Source organism: Panthera tigris, chromosome X (assembly GCF_018350195.1).
Source record: "Panthera tigris isolate Pti1 chromosome X, P.tigris_Pti1_mat1.1, whole genome shotgun sequence".
Lineage (NCBI taxonomy): Eukaryota > Metazoa > Chordata > Mammalia > Carnivora > Felidae > Panthera > Panthera tigris.
In genome coordinates this window covers 29,843,608-29,861,018 of record NC_056677.1, presented here as the reverse complement: position 1 = coordinate 29,861,018, position 17,411 = coordinate 29,843,608, and the positions used below count along the sequence as shown (strand labels likewise).

Below are 17,411 nucleotides of genomic sequence, written 5' to 3'. Positions count from 1 at the left end.
TCTAATTTCCAGATGTAAAAAAAAAACACATGGGTTTTTATTTTACATCGCGCTGATTCTTATTCTCAAATCATTTGATGCTAACTCGATTGTTTCTTACATTCAAAATGTTGCTTTGGTCAAAATGTAGTCAGCCCTATGGAAAGATGTGGTTACAACAAAGATGTGGAAAGAAATTGTTAGCAACAGATAAGTATGAAATCCCTCAGTGCCAAGGACAGTGTTTCAATAAAAGAGAGAAGACATTTCTTTCATTCTTTAGTTTAGATGTAAACCACTATTTTGGGTTTCTACCAAATTTTCCAGATGGTGAAAGATCTGGGAACATCCCCATCCCCAATGGTCTATTCAATAAATTGCTTCTTTTATAGGAAAAATGGAAAGTAGTCAAAGAGATACAATAAACACACACAAGCACAAGCACAAGCTGAACTAGTCAATTACAGAACTGGAAAGTCAATTTGTAGGGGTGTTTATTCCTCACATATAGAAAAACAAACAAACGAGTGAGTGAATCTCATTAAGAACAGGGGCTAGGTCTTATTGGCTTGAATCCTCAGTTCGAACAGTACGTGTTCAATAAATATATGTAGATTGATTGCCTAAGGATATGCCACTTTTCCTATGTCAGGCCCTGGGCTGGGTATTGCGGAGCACAGGAACAGGTTAATGACCTGGGAGGGATTCAGATCCAACTTGGCACAGTGCAAAGCCGAATGAAAAAAGGTTTTAGTCAACACGCAAACAAACAACAGAGCAGCAGAAAAGCAAGTAAGGTTTACTTCACAATTTGCAGCTCTCATCCCCGTTTTAGCGCCTGCGCTCCCAGAGCAATTGCCCTTCATAGGGGGCGCAAAAGGACGTGAGCCCAGAGAATAGAAGCGGCAGCAGGACTGTGGGAAAGTTAGGAAATAGGAAAAACTGCGGGGTTCCTGGGTCCAAGACTGAGTTCGTCCTGGGTTTGAAAAGAAAACTAAAATGTCTTTTGTCACTTTTCTCCTCCTTCCTTCAAATCCCCCGGGAGGAGAAATTGGATGGGGGGAGGACGAAGTTCACATCAGAGAGACACAGAGTACCGTTCTTTGTTGTAACAGCCACAGCCCAAGAAACGTATGGATTCACAGCTGACGCCTTCCAGAAAAGGACCCACCCAGGCTCCCTGAGAAAAGGAAACCCACGTGACCGTAGGGGGGGTGGGGGGAAGTGAGGCGACCCCGGAGCCAGAACGGCCCGGGGCGGGGCCGGAGACCAAGCTGCTGCAAGGAATTGTCCCGCGTAGCCGGTCGTAGGTGAAGGGCTCGCACCAGGCTCGGCGAGTGCCGGACACCGTGGAGGAGACAACTCGTTCCGCGCGCGCCACGCAAGGGGGTTCTTAGAAGTGGGACCGGCTTCGTGCACTGCCCAGGGCCGGGGCGCTCGCGAGCCTCTGGCTCCTGGAGCCCGGAGCCTGGAGCCGGAGCTTGACACCGCCCGGGGGCGGACTCACCGCCCCTCCTTGCTCGTCACCGCCTCCCGCAGCCTGGGGCGGGGCCGGGGCGGAGCGAGCCGAACCGCGCCGGGGCGGAGCGGGCGCCGGCAGAGCGCGGCGCGGGGCTGGCGGCGAAGGTCCGCGGCGGAATCGCCGTAGCTGCCGCTGCCGAAGACCCCCACCCGGGCCGGCAGCCCCCGCAGACCCACCTTCCCGGTGCGCGGCGGCTCCGCTGCTTCCCTCCAGAGGAGGTCGGGCTCCCCGCTCTCCGGACCCGCCTGGCGACCTCGCCTCCGGCGGGGCGGGCGGCCGCGGCGCCCGGGGCATGGCTTCGGCGGGCAGCGGCATGGAGGAGGTGCGCGTGTCGGTGCTGACCCCGCTGAAGCTGGTCGGGCTGGTGTGCATCTTCCTGGCGCTGTGTCTGGACCTGGGAGCCGTGCTGAGCCCGGCCTGGGTCACGGCCGACCACCAGTACTACCTGTCCCTGTGGGAGTCCTGCCGGAAACCCGCCAGCTTGGACATCTGGCACTGCGAGTCCACGCTCAGCAGCGGTGAGGGCCCGGCGCGCCGCGACCCCTGCCTCCCGCCCCGCACCAACCCGCGCCCCACTGCCCGGACGGCCACCGCCTCTCCGCCCCTCCCCAACCTTCTGGGTCCCCTACCCTTGTCCGCCCCGCTCCAGCCTGCCCCTTCGGGGACCCTGGGGCTGCAGCCGCCTCCCTGATGGCCACCCCTCGCCTCTCCTCCGTCCGGGCCGCCAGACCCAATGCGACGTCCCACGCCCTCTCCGTCCTCCCGTGGCCATTCCTCGGGCTCTGGAGTAACACGTATGCTATTTGGGGTCATTGTTATCATTTAAGGCGAGAACCGTGTGGCTGTGTTAAAAACGCAACGCCTTCAACACTCTCTTTAAAAAAAAAAAAAAAAAAAAGACCAGCATAAACGCCCCAACTCCACCGAGACGCTGTGGGTTCTCTGCTCGCTCTTCCCCACTCTATTCTCCCTCCACTCTCAAGGAGGAATTTGCCCGAGTTTACCTCTTCGTGCCCACGTTTCTGCCAGCTCTACTCCACTTTGTCTGGGTTTTCCCCAAGGAGTTGCGGTTTGGGTTTTATTTCCTTAAATTTCTGAGGGATGTGGAAAGTTGGAAGACAGGCGTAATTTCCTTTCCTTTTTTGGTGACACGTCGTTGGTTGTGAGTTGCCCTTCTTTTCCTCTCCGAATACCTCCTCTCTCCTCCAGACCTTTCTTTCTCTTCTCCATGAGCTACTTACTCACAGATGCCTGGAAAGTTGTGGCGTATTGAGCTAGTACTGGAAACTGCAAATGGATGAGGTGCAGGTGGAAAAAAGGATAGTCACTGGGGTTACCCAGCCTCAGGGGGAATTTACTCTCCTTGACCCCCACTTGCCTTCCCTTGAGCCCCGGTTATGCCCTTAGCAGAAATCTTCCAACTTCCGATTTCTTGCAGCAAACCCCTTTTCCTTGCTAATCTTGATTCTTCAGCTGCTGGGGTCAGTGCTGAGAAAGAGTAATAAAGGCAGAGGACCTGCCCGTGATTTTACCCACTTACCCACAGGCACCCCCCAAGAAACCGATTAAATTCCTTCCTGACAGTTTGTCTTCTCTGGGACTATTTATGAAGCTTTCCTGGAAACGTTTCAAGTTCCAAGAAAGTTGAAATAGCACAAATGCCACACAAATCCGTTTTACTTTTGTCTTTGGTTTCTTGTTTTAAGAAAGATTAGTTCACTTGGTTAAGTTTCTTCCATAAATTTAATTTTCTGTTTACAAAAGGCTTTTTCTTTGATTTCAAAATTTCCATTGACGGGTTTCGTCTTTGTTGTTTAATTCACTGTGGAGGGGACTGGTTGGCAGCAGGAGGTCAACATTTAGGTCTTCTAATTCTTTCAGGGTTGGTTGTTTACAACTAAAGATAAAATAAATTGGTAAAATGCCTTTCTCCAGTAACCAGGGGATCCAAATAAACTTTGGAGAGAATATCTTTTCTTTGCCCTCTCCAATAGAAATGGAAATTTATGTAGGAATGCCAGCTTCAGCTTGTCTCCTTAGCAACGTGAATCTTTTGCCCCTTTCTCCTGTCTCCTGAAATAATAGCCCCCTGATTGCATAAAGACTTTTCAGATAGGTTAGAGAAACCAGCTTCTACTCCTATTTTCTTTTCAGACCTGTACGCTTTTCTCTTGGCCAGGAATGCAGGGAATGGGGAGAAGCCAGCTCTAGTTTGTTGAACGGTATGCAGTGTTTGCTAATCTTCGCTTAATTGCCTCCATACCCCTTATCTCAGCTTTTTCTCCTCTCTGGGCAAGGAAATAGGGAGACCCAAGCTTAATGCCAATGTAGTGATAAGAGGTCTGTCTACAAGGTAGAAATTGGAGGCAGGTACCGTTGCTGTCCGCCCCCCCCCCCACCACTCCCGTTATTCTACCCTCTTGCTGAAACTCACACCACAGCATTTATTTCTATCTGGGTTCCTGAAAATCAGCTTCAGTTTTATTTTGCTTAAAATAGTTTTCATCCCAGAAAAAGTATAGTTGGTGAGCAAATGAGGTGGGAGGCATAGAGATGGTTTTGTCTGAAGCTAACTGGAACAAGTTCTTGACTTTCTTTATGTAGTAGCAGTTCATTTTTCCTCTCCAAGGTGGTGGGTGGGGGGTGCAGGAGGAAAGGAAACAAAATATGGAAAATTGCTCCATCTCCCCACTTTACAAAATGTGCTTTCTTAAAATGTTCTGTGAACTTGAACGTTCTATCCACAAATGTTTTGAAATGAAGAGGGAAGCTTGAATTGAAAGGAGCAATTTTCTTGCCTGTTCCAAAGGGCAGGCAGCTTAGTCTGTTTGCTGTGTGGAGTAGCAGAAAGCAGGGAGGGAAATGTCTTCTCTGAAGATTTTAAGAGATCCACTTCATTGTCTCTTGAAATGAATTACCTCGAGAGGAACCACCAAGGACAGTTTTACCGAAGGCCCTTCACCAGCATCTTCAGGGCTTAATTAAAAACCTTTGTCTTAATTAGAATTAAAACTGCTATGAAGAGGCAAGCTTGTATTTACAGAAGGGAAATTTCAGGAATGTTTCTACTGACGACAATATGTCCTAGTTAGGCCCAGTTCCTAGGGAAACTTTCCCCTCAGCCGTTATTTTTAAAGCTGCGTTTTAATTTTAGTACCAAATATGCATTGTTTGCTGCTTATACCCGTTTTATGGTTTTAAGCGAAAGCAGAAACATGCCTTTTGTGTGCTGGTCTGTTGAAGGCTGCGTCAGCATTTCTAGTAGGAACCAGTAATCCGGTGTCAGTCAACTGTAATGCTTTTCTCTGGTGTTCCAGTTCAGTGTATGGGGGACAGTCCAGGCGTTCATCCAAAGCTATAAGTTTTGCAAAAGGACAGGTGAGAGGACAGGCTAATAGACTGTCATTCGCTGTGGAAACAAATAATAATAAAGTATGCTTGTTAGGAAGTTTAGAATAGGTAGTACTCACATGCCGGCCACAGAATTTCTAAAGATAGTTTTCCCCACTACTGATTTTGGCAGCCTTTTAATAAATCTTTAATCCTGTGTTTTTTTAAATGGCAGTCATATTTGTGGCTTTTGCTTAGTCACATTTAGTTTTGATAACTTTGCTTTAGAATACAGTTTGTAGGGTTTCACAGCCACAGCCATTACAAAAGAATTCTTAGTGCAAATCCAAGTGTTTGCAGAGTGCTGATCCCTAAACTCCACATCACACATACTATGTAACCTCTAGGGTGGTTTTATGTTTCTTCTTGAAAATTTATAAATATGTATAGCTATTTCATATAAAGCAGATTGCTTTTTTTGATGTCTGTGTGATTTATTGACTAAGCAAAAAGCAAGGACATGCAGATGGCCAAATGAACACGTTTTACTGAGAGTGATTTTAGGATATAACAAGTGCATTTATCCATCTTTCCATCTACAAAATCTATCCAGCTTTTTCATCCATGAAATACTTGATCAAATAGTGCCTTTTTCAAGGAATATTGTTAACATCATTGTGCACTGTCCTAAAAATAGCTACATTTGTAGCATGAGTCACTGGCAGTTTTGAAATGGCAGTGCACTGTGTGCTAATAACAGGTGAATATTATTATTTTTAGTTGACAAGAAGTTTTCTTAAGAGTGCTATATATGTAGCTCATTTTCTTAAAACTGTAGTATAAAATTCTACTTTAAAAGGCAATATAAGAAAACCCGTCTTAGGTCGTAGTTTACAATAAACCAAACTACCTAAACACCTGCAAATCTTAGAAAATCAGAGGTATAGTGATCCTGAATTCAGTTGTATATCATCCGTGCATATTTTGAATCCATACGTTCATTGGGAAAGAGAATTTTATTGGGAAACCTCACAATGTGATGTACTCCAGGAAAGGTTCAGCTTGTTGCTTGGTATGAGTTGATATTGATGAGTGTTTACAAATAGCTCCTCAAGCCTGGAGGTCAGGATGGTTAGATATTCTTCTGGCTTTCCGAAAAAGTACTTAAGTAGAACAAATGCAGTTTTATTTAACCTGCACAGGATAGATGGGTGGAAAAGTATATGAAGAGTAGCACTCAGCACCAAAACTTTCTCAATAAACTGAAGAAAACCAGGTATTACTTCTTTCACGATCTTCATGATGATTTTCTTTTAACGTCTCCTAAGATTTTCAAGCTCCCAAGATTGACTTTTACAGAGGACGTTTTAATTTGTGGGCAGATATAGTTCCTCTTTTGCTCACATTTATAGAATGATTGTAATCTCCAGGGAACCATTTAGATCAGTCTTTGTCAACAAAGGGATTTGATGAGTGTGTGAGAAGCCTTGCCTTTCATAAACCATTTCACAATAAAACCAAAACAAACAAAGGCATATCTCAAGCAATAGATTTTTCCTGCTGTCATAAATATATTTTAGGAATTTCTTTCAAGTTTCTGTTAATAGTAAGACCACTTAGCAAGACCATAGATACATCCAGTACTACTAGATATATTAGTGAAAAGGATTGTAGATGCTTCAAAATAACTCCCTGGAATACGTCACCTAAATACCACTGTAAACTTGTCTATGAACAATGCTAAATTATAACTTAATCCTGTGAGAGGGCAGAGTAGTGTTGTGGACAATACATAAAACTTTGGATTCAAACTGCCCTGAACTTGGCCACTTGACCAGTCATGTGAATTCATACAATTTAATGTCCTCAAATGGTTTGTCATTAAGATTATATAGGTAAAAGTACCTGCTCATTAGGGTTGTGTTTCCTCCTTATTATGTATTCAGAAAAACAAACCCAAATATTGCAGATTTTTTTTGGATAATTGAGGAGCCCCTCTACTTAAAAGGTAAACTATCTTTGCATTGAATAATGAAGTGTGCTGTTAGTTTTGATTTTAAATTTTGCTATGGATTACCAAGCATTTAACATTGATCTTGGTAGATCATGATCACACAACTCTTTTCTAATAGCTACCTATTTTGTCAGTAGCGTTACACAGCAGACATCTCAATTATTCCCAGTGTCACTGTAAACTTGCAAGGTAGCTAATGTTATCCCTATATGTTATTGAAGAGATCAGGTGTTTTTATAAGTTTACCAAGTTTTCAGTCAGTGGTAAAGACAGGTTTTTTTCTGGGTTTTTATAAATTTACCAACTTTTCAATCAGTGGTAGAGACAGATTTTTTTCCAAAAGAGTACCGGTTATTAATGCTGGGAAACAAACCACCCCCAAAGTTAGTAGTATAAAACAACAATCATTTTATTATGCTCATGACTTCTGTGGGCCAAGAATTCAGATAGGACATAATGAGGATGGTTTATCTGGGCTCTGGGATATCTGGGGGCATAGCTGAGGGTGACTTGAATGGCTGGGGACTGGAACATCTGGAACTGCAGGATCCTCTTCCAAATGGTTTCACTGGGTTTGGAGCCTTGGTGGAAATGGCTGGGAGACTGGATTCCCCGGGGACTAGCCTTCTGTCTACAAATAGAGAACTTCTACCCTCTCTAGGTGGTTTATAGTCTTTGGTTTATAGTCTCAAATGACCGAGCCCCAAACCAATTAAGAATCTGGACCTAATCTGCTACTTCATATTGTTGATAAGATTTTAGTTGTTTTTTTTTTTTTTAATTTTTTTTAACATTTATTTATTTTTGAGACAGAGAGAGACAGAGCATGAACGGGGAAGGGTCAGAGAGAGGGAGACACAGATTTTGAAACAGGCTCCAGGCTCTGAGCTGTCAGCACAGAGCCTGACGCGGGGCTCGAACTCACGGAGCGCGAGATCATGACCTGAGGCGAAGTCGGCCGCTTAACCGACTGAGCCACCCAGGCGCCCCTAGTTTTTTTAAAGAAAGTTGTGTATGAGTCTGATGAGATACATGCTTTGTACGTGGACCCTAAAATGTTAAAATTTAAGACAGGAGCCATGTTTTGTAGTGCTAGAAAGGTATTGGAGTTGCAGCATTGTTTTTTGTTTGCTTGTTTTTCCCTTGTTTTAATAACATAATTCTTTTCCTGATAATTGCCCATATACTGAATTGCAGAATCATAGCACATTTGGGGTAGAAAATATTTCAAAATTCTTAAAAAAATTTTTTTGATGTTTATTTATTTTTGAGAGAGAGAGACAAGAGTGTGAGCAGGGGAAGGACAAAGAGAGAGGAAGACACAGAATCCGAAGCAGGCTCCAGGCTCTGAGTTGTCAGCACAGAGCTTGACACGGGGTTATAACTCACAAACTGTGAGATCATGACCTGAGCCGAAATCAAGAGTTGGTCGCTCAACCGACTGAGTTACCCAGACACCCCTAGATGTCTACTTTTTTATAAGATTATTTATCATCCAAGATTTGATTTCACAAAGAATTTAAGGTCTTCAAATAGACTCATGTTGATAAGTCTGTTAAGTTTTAGATGTTAATTATCATTAAATTTACACTGTTGTCATGACTAGTCCTTAAAAATCAACAAAACTTGTTTTTCTTTATTTATTTTTTTAAATTTTTTTTTTAACGTTTATTTATTTTTGAGACAGAGAGAGACAGAGCATGAACAGGGGAGGGGCAGAGAGAGAGGGAGACACAGAATCGGAAGCAGGCTCCAGGCTCTGAGCCGTCAGCACAGAGCCCGACGCGGGGCTCGAACTCACGGACCGCGAGATCATGACCTGGGCTGAAGTCGGCCGCTTAACCGACTGAGCCACCCAGGCGCCCCAAAACTTGTTTTTCTTTAAATTTCTCCATGATAGGATACTTTATTTTCATTTTTTATTATTTTTTTTATTTTGAGAGAGACAGAGCATGAGTCGGTGGGGGGGGGGGGTGGTGGACAGAGAGAGAGGGAGACACAGAATCTGAAGCAGATTCCAGGCTCTGAACTGTCAGCACAGAGCCTGACATAGGGCTTGAATTCACCACTGTGAGATCATGACCTGAGCTGAGGTCAGATGCTCAACCAACTGAGCCACCCAGGCGCCCCTGTGATAGAATACTTTAAAACATCTGTTTAATTCTACTTTGAATCACAATTGAAAAATATGTGGAAGGCAGTCATGTAAGTTTCTTAAATTGATTAAATGAATATAAATTTCACTAGATCAAGTTTTTACTGCATTCTGACCTTATTTTTAAAAAGATACATTTACTTATCAAAAGAGATGGATTTTTCCTTAGAATTTCATCCTTATATGTGAAAGGCACTGACAGCTAAATCTTACCGGTCTTTTCAAAGTATTGGATCATCTCCCTTGAAAATTAGACAAGGACACCATTCCTTACCCCTTTTTGCTTCTATATTTGTGTGGGATTTTAAGACACTAGTACACCATCACTTTTCTATTCTGTTGTAGTCTTCGTTCTTTTGGCACCAAAGACTCCCATTAAAAAAGAAAACAAAACAGAAAACCTATAAAAATGAGGCCTCCATGGCTCCCAGAGCACCAAAAAAAAACACAAACAAACAAACAAACAAACAAAAACCTAGGAGATTATTTTTGTCTCTACTAGCTTATTAACTGGGAGATTTTAAATGATAGTTTAATGAGGCATGTTTCAACACGTCACCTATCAATTCTCTTTTCAAAGTATATGTTTATTAGCAAGAAGATGTTTAAACACAGAAGTTGGGGTCCCTGAGCGACATGACATATCCTTAAATGTGTTTAAAGGCACACCCACAAACAACTCAAATTTCCATCAAAAGGTGTTTTATTGCTCTCATGTTTTAAGGTCCCTAAACCAAAAGTTGATCAAAATGTTGCCATAATACTTTGTGAATGCAACCTGGTGTCTATTCCTAGCACCATTAGGTGACTTAAGGAGAGAAATGATCTTTCCTCTTTCTTAAGGTCTCACACGAACCCAAAGTTAACTTTGTTAAAATATAGTCATTGACTTAATAGCAGGGAGTAGGCATTATCCTGGTACAGTTAGCCAGTTAGCTAGCGCTGTGCCAGGTAGTGATGGTGAAGTGATGAATGAAACACTTTCCTTCAAACAAATTAACAAATTCATATAAATGTACAAACTAATGTAAAGGAGGAAATGTTAGTTCAACTTCTGCAGAGGGATAGAAGAGATTTCCTCTAAAGAAGTTTGGTAACAGGAAACCACTAACTTACTAGTTTTATCCCTCCCATATTTACTAAGAAGGTATCTTAATACTGATCATGGGTGACTGTCTAGTTGTCTTCCATCTACCTTTTGACTATTAATAGCTACTCTAAACCCATCACAGATTTTTAGTTGATTAGAGGAAGATCGAGTACTGATTGGCAGGCAGCGAGCAGTTTACTGTCCCACTGCAGTGCAGGTCATGATCTCACAGTTCAGGAGTTTGAGTTGGGGAGGGGGTGGGGGAGGGAGAGAGAGAGAAAAAGAGAAAGAGAGAGAGAGACTCTCTCTCTCTTTCTCTTTCTCTCAGAAAGAGAGAGAGACTGACTCTCTCTTTCTCTTTCTCTCAGAAAGAGAGAGAGAGTCAGTCTCTCTCTCTTTCTCTTTCTCTCTCTCTCTCTTTCTCTTTCTTTCTCGCTCTCCTTCTTTCTCTCTCTCGCTCTCTCTCTCTCTCTCCTCTCTCTCTCTCTTCCCCACGTGTCCTCGTCCGTGTGCGGGTCTTCTTCCTGCTTTTCCAGATAATTATCCAAGTTTTCTAAATCGCAAAATTGCAACCTTCGTAGGTTTTTTCCTAAGAGTAGGGAAGGAAAAATGTTCATTGTAACTCATCACAACTCTATGGAAATACCATGATTAGGAATTACTATTGAGAAATACCAGTACCTGTTAGATAATATTAGTTACCATCAAATGTTAATGAAAGCTTTCTAACATGGTAAGAAACAACAGTCCTTAGTGGTGATGGTGTAGTTTTGTTTTTTGTTTTCTTTTTTATCTAAATTCTGAAACATGCTTTAAAAGAAGGGCTTTTTGCTAAGCACTGTATATAATGGTCTTATTTTGGGGAAAAGACCCCATATGTTATGGTATTTAGATGATAAATTGCATTTTCACCAAATTTTCTAAGAGAATTCTGTGAAGCAGCTAAAACGACCCTTTATTTGTTAAAGAAAAGGAGATGTGTATTCTTCTAACATCAACACAAAATAATTCAAGAGACTTGAACGAAGCTGCCATAAATTGAAAATTTGTAACTTGTCTGGCACTTTTGGACAACCAGAGTTTAATAGAATTTTGGCAAAATTGACCTGCACTTTGGTCATTAAAGTTGTTGCATCACTTATTTGCGCGGTTACCCAGGGGTCGTTTATGTGCTTAAAATCAGGTTCGCCCTGCAGTTTGACACATTTTTTAATTTATAAATTGTCCTGAAGAGTAGGACTCTAATTTGTATCATTGCAACTTGATTGACACCGTACCTCAAGTAGGTCCTTTTCTAAAATTCCATTTCACTTTGCACAGCACATGGCAGTGTCTATACTGTCATTTTGTAAAAGACACATAGTTGTTTGCTTTAAACATCTGTTTGCACGTGAAGAATGTTAGATTTGCTATTACTTACTTGAAGAGACATTGTCATTTTAATTATTGAAATGAGAATCCGAATTCTTCTTTTCCCGCCTTTGTTTGTGTCTACGTCTCATGGAGTAGCAGGAAATTAATGCAACACTGACGGATTTAGGTCAGAATGCAATTTAGCCAAGAAAACAAAGTTTCAACTCCCTCAGTAATGCTTTTGGTTTTCCACTTCATTTGCCACATGCAGACTAAAAAACTCAAGTATATCATTTGATACTTCTGGAAATATTTTGGCTGCTAAGTCAATAGTTATTTTCCTTTTCCACAAAATAACAGCACCATTTCAATTCAATTTTTCATATATGAGGATATGGACTTATTGTCCAACTCGGAAGTATATAGCATTAATCTCAAAATAAATTCTTAAAGTACAATTGATGGAAATAATTAAATGTCATAATTTCTAATGAGATGAGCTATTCGGGAAAAAGACACGGCCTTCTGTGAAGAAATGGAGATGTTGGAGAATTTGGGTTTGACATGTTATTCTGTAATGGGAGCTTTTTTCCCTCTTAAATAAGTATAAACCATCCCATTATTTCCAGTTCCTGATAATAAAATGGAATTGGCAATAGTGAGTTTGCTTTCTGAGCTCTCACCAATGTAATGAAAAGAACTTTAAATGTTTGGCTATAAATAGGTCCTACAAGTGAATAAAAACTATCTGGATGAACCGAAGGTTTGAGTTGAATAATACAGCTAATGTGGGTGAATTAGGGAGGATTTAGGGATGACCTGTGAGGTGGTATCAAGATGATAGGGAAAGATCATTCTCTCTTCAAGGTTGAATGGTAAATGATTTTGATTGTACGAACAGATATCATTTTGATTAATGTAACTCTTTTTGGAAAACTCAAAGGTGAAAATAAAAGTGACTGGCAAATTTGAATGTGATTATAAAAGTTATTTTTTTAACAATCAGTATTTTAATTTTGGATGAGAACTGTTGAACAGTGATACCCCTATATTAAAACATTAAAATACATTTAGGAAAATACTACCCACGGGAACAGTGGGAGTTGAATTTATAAGGTTAAAAATCTGTTTCTTCGTTGCTTTTTAAATTTTACCTAATTTCCTAGAAGAAGTGACAATTGTGTGCTCAGGGATTTACAGAAGGTAGAACAAATTTCAGTGTATAAGCAATACCTACAGAGGTAAATAAATTAGGCAGTGTTTGACAAGTTAAAGGTTTTGAAATAAGGTGGGTGGAGGAAAGCTTTAGGCACTGGTGTGGTGCCTTTGACCTTGGTTCAAAAGTATGGAAGGTGTATTTCATTAAGATTTTGCCTTTACTGAAAAATGGAAGTAGATTTGACCACAAATTCCCTAAAGGGATGTGAATTCTCCAATTTGGCAATTATGATGTGGCCCATAGAATTTTCATAATGCAGCAGCAATTTCAGACCAGTCTCCTGTATTAGACTGTAAAGTAAGTCAGCACAATTCTGCAGAATACTAAAGCATTTATAGACATTGGAAACTCTGGTGCCAGCTAATAAAAATACCTTGAAAGAGGACTTGAATTTAGTTCCTGAGTTGCATATTAATGCTGGACTTGATGTTATGGCATAAGGACTGCCCAGTTTTTATTCTGTAACTGTAGGGGAAAGTATAACATTATATATATTCATTCCTATTATATTTTTCCTTTTTTTTCTGGTGGAAAAAGCACTATTAGAGAAGCACATGCTTATCTTGAGCATTGGCTTTCATAGGTGCACTTCCAATACCTTCTGTGTATCATTGTGTCAGTTTGGCCAAAATATAGTAGTTCCCCACCACCCTTATCTGTGTGGGATATGTTCCAAGACCCCCAGTGAATGCCTGAAACTGTGGGTAGTACTGAACCCTAGATATACTATGTTTTTTCCTATTTACATATACCTGTGATAAAGTTTAATTTTTAAGTTAGACACAGTAAGAGATTAGCAACAATAACTAAGATTATAAAACTGAAGAGTTATAACAATATACTATAATAAAAGTTACGTAAATGCGAGCTCTCTCTCAGAATATTGTATTGTGCTGTACTCATCCTTGTGATGATATGAGATGATAAAATGCCTACATGATGAAATGAAGTGAGGTGAATGATACAGGCACTAACATAGCCTTAGGCTACTTTTGACCTTCTGATGATCCCTTAGGAGGAGGATCCTCTGCTTCCAGACTGGACTGCCTTTGACCCCGGGTAACTGAAACCATGGAAAGCAGAACTGCAGATGAGGGGGACTACTATACTCCCCCTTATACCATGGCAGCCTCATTTTAGGTTTGATTCGATACATCTCAGCCCATTTGAGTCCTCACTGGTTCCTAGACCAAGGAGGTACATTTTGTCATCAAAACTCATTACCACTTGTTCTCAGAGACCTTGGAAACCAAACTCACATTTCAAATCAACTGGCGTGACAGTGAACAATGACCAGTTTTAATTGTGCAGAGCACTGCAATTTGTAAAATATCACCAACAGCCATTGCGGTTCTGTGGCGCTGGTTTGTGTTCACTGCTCCACGACAGTGTCAGTTCATCATTTATAAAAATGTGTAAAACTAACACAGAGTAATAAATCTCTAAGTAGTCTCAACACATCACCTGACTAAATGCTGTGAGGGCTATAAATTGTGGAATTAAGGTTGATATAGAAATTAACCAATTATGAGAACTTAAAATAGATGATTTTTTTTAAAGAAATGGGGCTGAAAATTGACAATTTTATGACGTTTTAATTTGTTTTGCAAACACTATATGGGATAGCAAGTATTTGTGGCCTGCAAACCTTCTAATGGATAAACCATTAGTGTAGAGACAAGTTTTCTGGTCACTTATTATACTATTACCATAAAATTGTTCAAGTTCTGTAGTATATATCTTGTTAAATCTACATTTGGTAAATAAGTAAATATATGTGTACACATGAAGCCCAACGTATATTATTTTAATGGCCATTAGTAGGTATCTCTAAAACTATTTTTCAGTTTTTTATAATCCCCCATATTCTAGTGTCATTCAGCAACAAAGAAGAAATGGTATCAGGCCGATCTACATAGTCATAGCCCCTGACTGTAGCTCACCCGTAAAGTAGGCCGGTCCTAATATGTGGACAATGGATTCTAGCTGTTGACAGAAAGAGACAGTGTTCTCAGCTCCAGGGTACCTAGTGATGAACTGTGAAAAGTGCCCTAGGTCTTACTGACTATGGCAGCCATATTGAATCACTTTTTCAGCTTCCTGATTGATGTTCAACTGATCATCGAGTTAAAGCTTTGGTCCTGGGCAACCTGCCTGAGTGAAGCATTCCAAATGGATATAATGACAACAATCTCAAAACTTGGCACTGTGTACCAGAGATATAGCCTCTGGTACTTCAGTGTAAGCCCCAGCTTTCTGGCCAGGGCGGTGGCAGACATGGCCCAATTCTAGTCTTTTGTAAAATAAAATGGCTTCTCTGCTTGAACAGGCATTATCTGTGGTTATGGGCCAAAGGGAAGGGTAGCAATATTACAGTGTGATATTGGTAATATGCCTTTTTGACTTTATGTCTAGGATGACTTCCTCATTAGCCACAAATGTCAGTACTAAAAATAAATATAGGACATAGAGGAAAATCAGAACTGGTTGTATTTACTTACTTTTTAGAACTATTTCCTGTGCTATAAGAACCCCCCTTCCTAATTAGGTCCTAGTCCCTTTTAATAAGTGTTATTCTCTTGGTGGCTTCTGATGCATTTTATTGGTTTCCCATATGAAATAAAGTATTACCATTTTCAGGATATTCGACATTTTGTGACTAGGGTTTTTTTGTATTTTTCTCTTGCTAAATTGCATAGGCATCACTTTGCACTCCTGTATTAGTCACTTATCAAATTGACTTCATAATGAAATTATTATTGTCTGAAAGACCTTTACCTAGAAAAACCTGCAACATTTATAAATGATATGTCAAGTACAGACCATGGGTCTGCAAAATTTAGCTGAAGGGTCAAAGCAAGCCCACCACCTGTTTTTGTAGATAAAGTTTTATTGGGACACAGCCATGCTCATCCATTTACATATCATCTTTGGCTGTTTTCACACCACGCAGCAGAGGTTGAATAGTTGTAAGAGACCCTGACCTGCAAAGCTGAAAATACTGTCTGGCCCTTTATAGGGAAAGTTTGCCTATTTTTTTCTGTCTTAGTTTGTTTTCACAAAATGCAAATGCCTGTATTTTAGCTATTCTTTGAGGATATTTAAAGTAGAGGAAAGTGATCAAGATCAATTCCTTTTTTATCTTGACTGAAAAGTGGAAGCAGTCAAATGGATGGTATTTTATACATATGTATTGGGCTGTGTGAAAGAGCTTATCAGAAAAAAGCAATCTTTTAAGGTACTTTTTAAATGAGTGAATAGTTGTATCTTGACTTAAAATTAACTCTTTAAAAGTTCTTAAAGTAATTTGGAGAAAGTTGCTAAAAGTAATGATCATTTTATGAAAATAATGGTCCAACTAGAAAATATTCAGCATAGGCCCTTTTAAAGAATCTGATGGATGAACGGATGGATTTTTTTTTGTGCCCCAAACACTTTGATATAATGAAAATTTTACTTTTTCAGAAGTTTCAACTTAAACGTTTTCAGAACAATTTCTATTATGTTAAAGTGTAAAATAATTGTCCTATGTATAAACTTTTTCAAAGAAATTTGGAGACTTCCAAATGTAAGGATTATTCTTTTGGCTTTTTAATTTTTTTAAAAAAATTTTTTATTCTTTTGGCTTTTTAAATTCAAAGCTACATGCTGTTATGGAACAAAAAAGCCATAGTATGGCTATCCTTTTAAACTCTAGTTGAAAGCCAGATATACTTTTGTTTGAAGTTATATGCCTTTGTTACAAGTAGATGGCTGAAAAATACTCTCCAGTTTCTTGTGATTCACCTTTATATTTTAAGAAGTGTGGATTTTTTTTTTCTCTTTTCCCCTTGTTTGTTTGTTTCCTGAATACATGGTGAGTTCTAATTCAGTGCTGGTTATAAATCCAGAATTTATTAAAAGGAAAGGATGTGGAAGAGGACTCTTGAGGTGGAGAAATACAAGTATAAATAAAAGGAGAAAATCCTAGGGAATTGTAGGTTCCTCCACTCGTCCCTTATCCTACAGTGGTAAAGTGTGCACTTTGGAAGCTTTCTCGAGGGATAATTTCAGAGTGCAGCATCAAAATGTCATGAATTCTTGACTTTATATAGACTACATTGCAACTTAACTATGGATTAAAGTTTGTTTTCATTTTCTGCACATATATTAAAGTGAAGGCCAGAAGAGGCAGCCTGGGACTTCCAAAGGACCCCCGCTGAAGAATGTTATGGACAGTATCATTTTTTTGTGATGCTTCCTAAGCTGGGTAGTGCTTTCATATATTCACTTTGCTTCTTCTTAGAGAACATTCTACTCTTCTGTGGAAGGGGAAATGGGCCAATTTTCTGTCAGGCTATTTTTACATCTTTATAAGCAATGACACATGCATTTAAGTAAGGTTTACTTTTCACTCAGCACATGGGAGACAAAGTATCCATGTACAGAGACCTGTACATAGTAAGTGGTCAATATATGCTTGCTGTTTCCATGCATGAGTGAAGAAGAGGGCATGTCAGCTATTTAGAGTACCTTCTGGCTCCCTGGGAATACTTAATTTCACAAACCATCCTTGCAGTAAATACCACAGTAAGATTAGAATGAAATGAAAGAGAGGCAGAAAAAACAGCCGACAAATTCTCCTGCTGCCAATTTGCTGGGGGAGTTGTTTTAGAGAAAGGGAGGAAGAGAAGGCAAATATAAACTTGGTGTGTGTGGGGATTTTTGTTTGTTTTTTGTTTTTGTTTTTTGTTGTTTTTGTACAGAAAG

The 17,411-nt window shown here is 40.3% G+C and overlaps 1 protein-coding gene across 1 annotated transcript in view; it reads left to right on the top strand.

The window, feature by feature from the left end:
* Window positions 1-1,592: 1,592 nt before the first annotated feature.
* The window catches only part of TMEM47 (transmembrane protein 47), a 30,487-nt gene continuing 14,668 nt past the window's right edge, over window positions 1,593-17,411 (top strand). Inside the window, exon 1 of the mRNA XM_042975004.1 lies at window positions 1,593-2,019. Within this exon, the coding sequence (XP_042830938.1) occupies window positions 1,794-2,019 (226 nt within the window). The 5' untranslated portion in view covers window positions 1,593-1,793. The remainder of the gene's footprint in view (window positions 2,020-17,411) is intronic.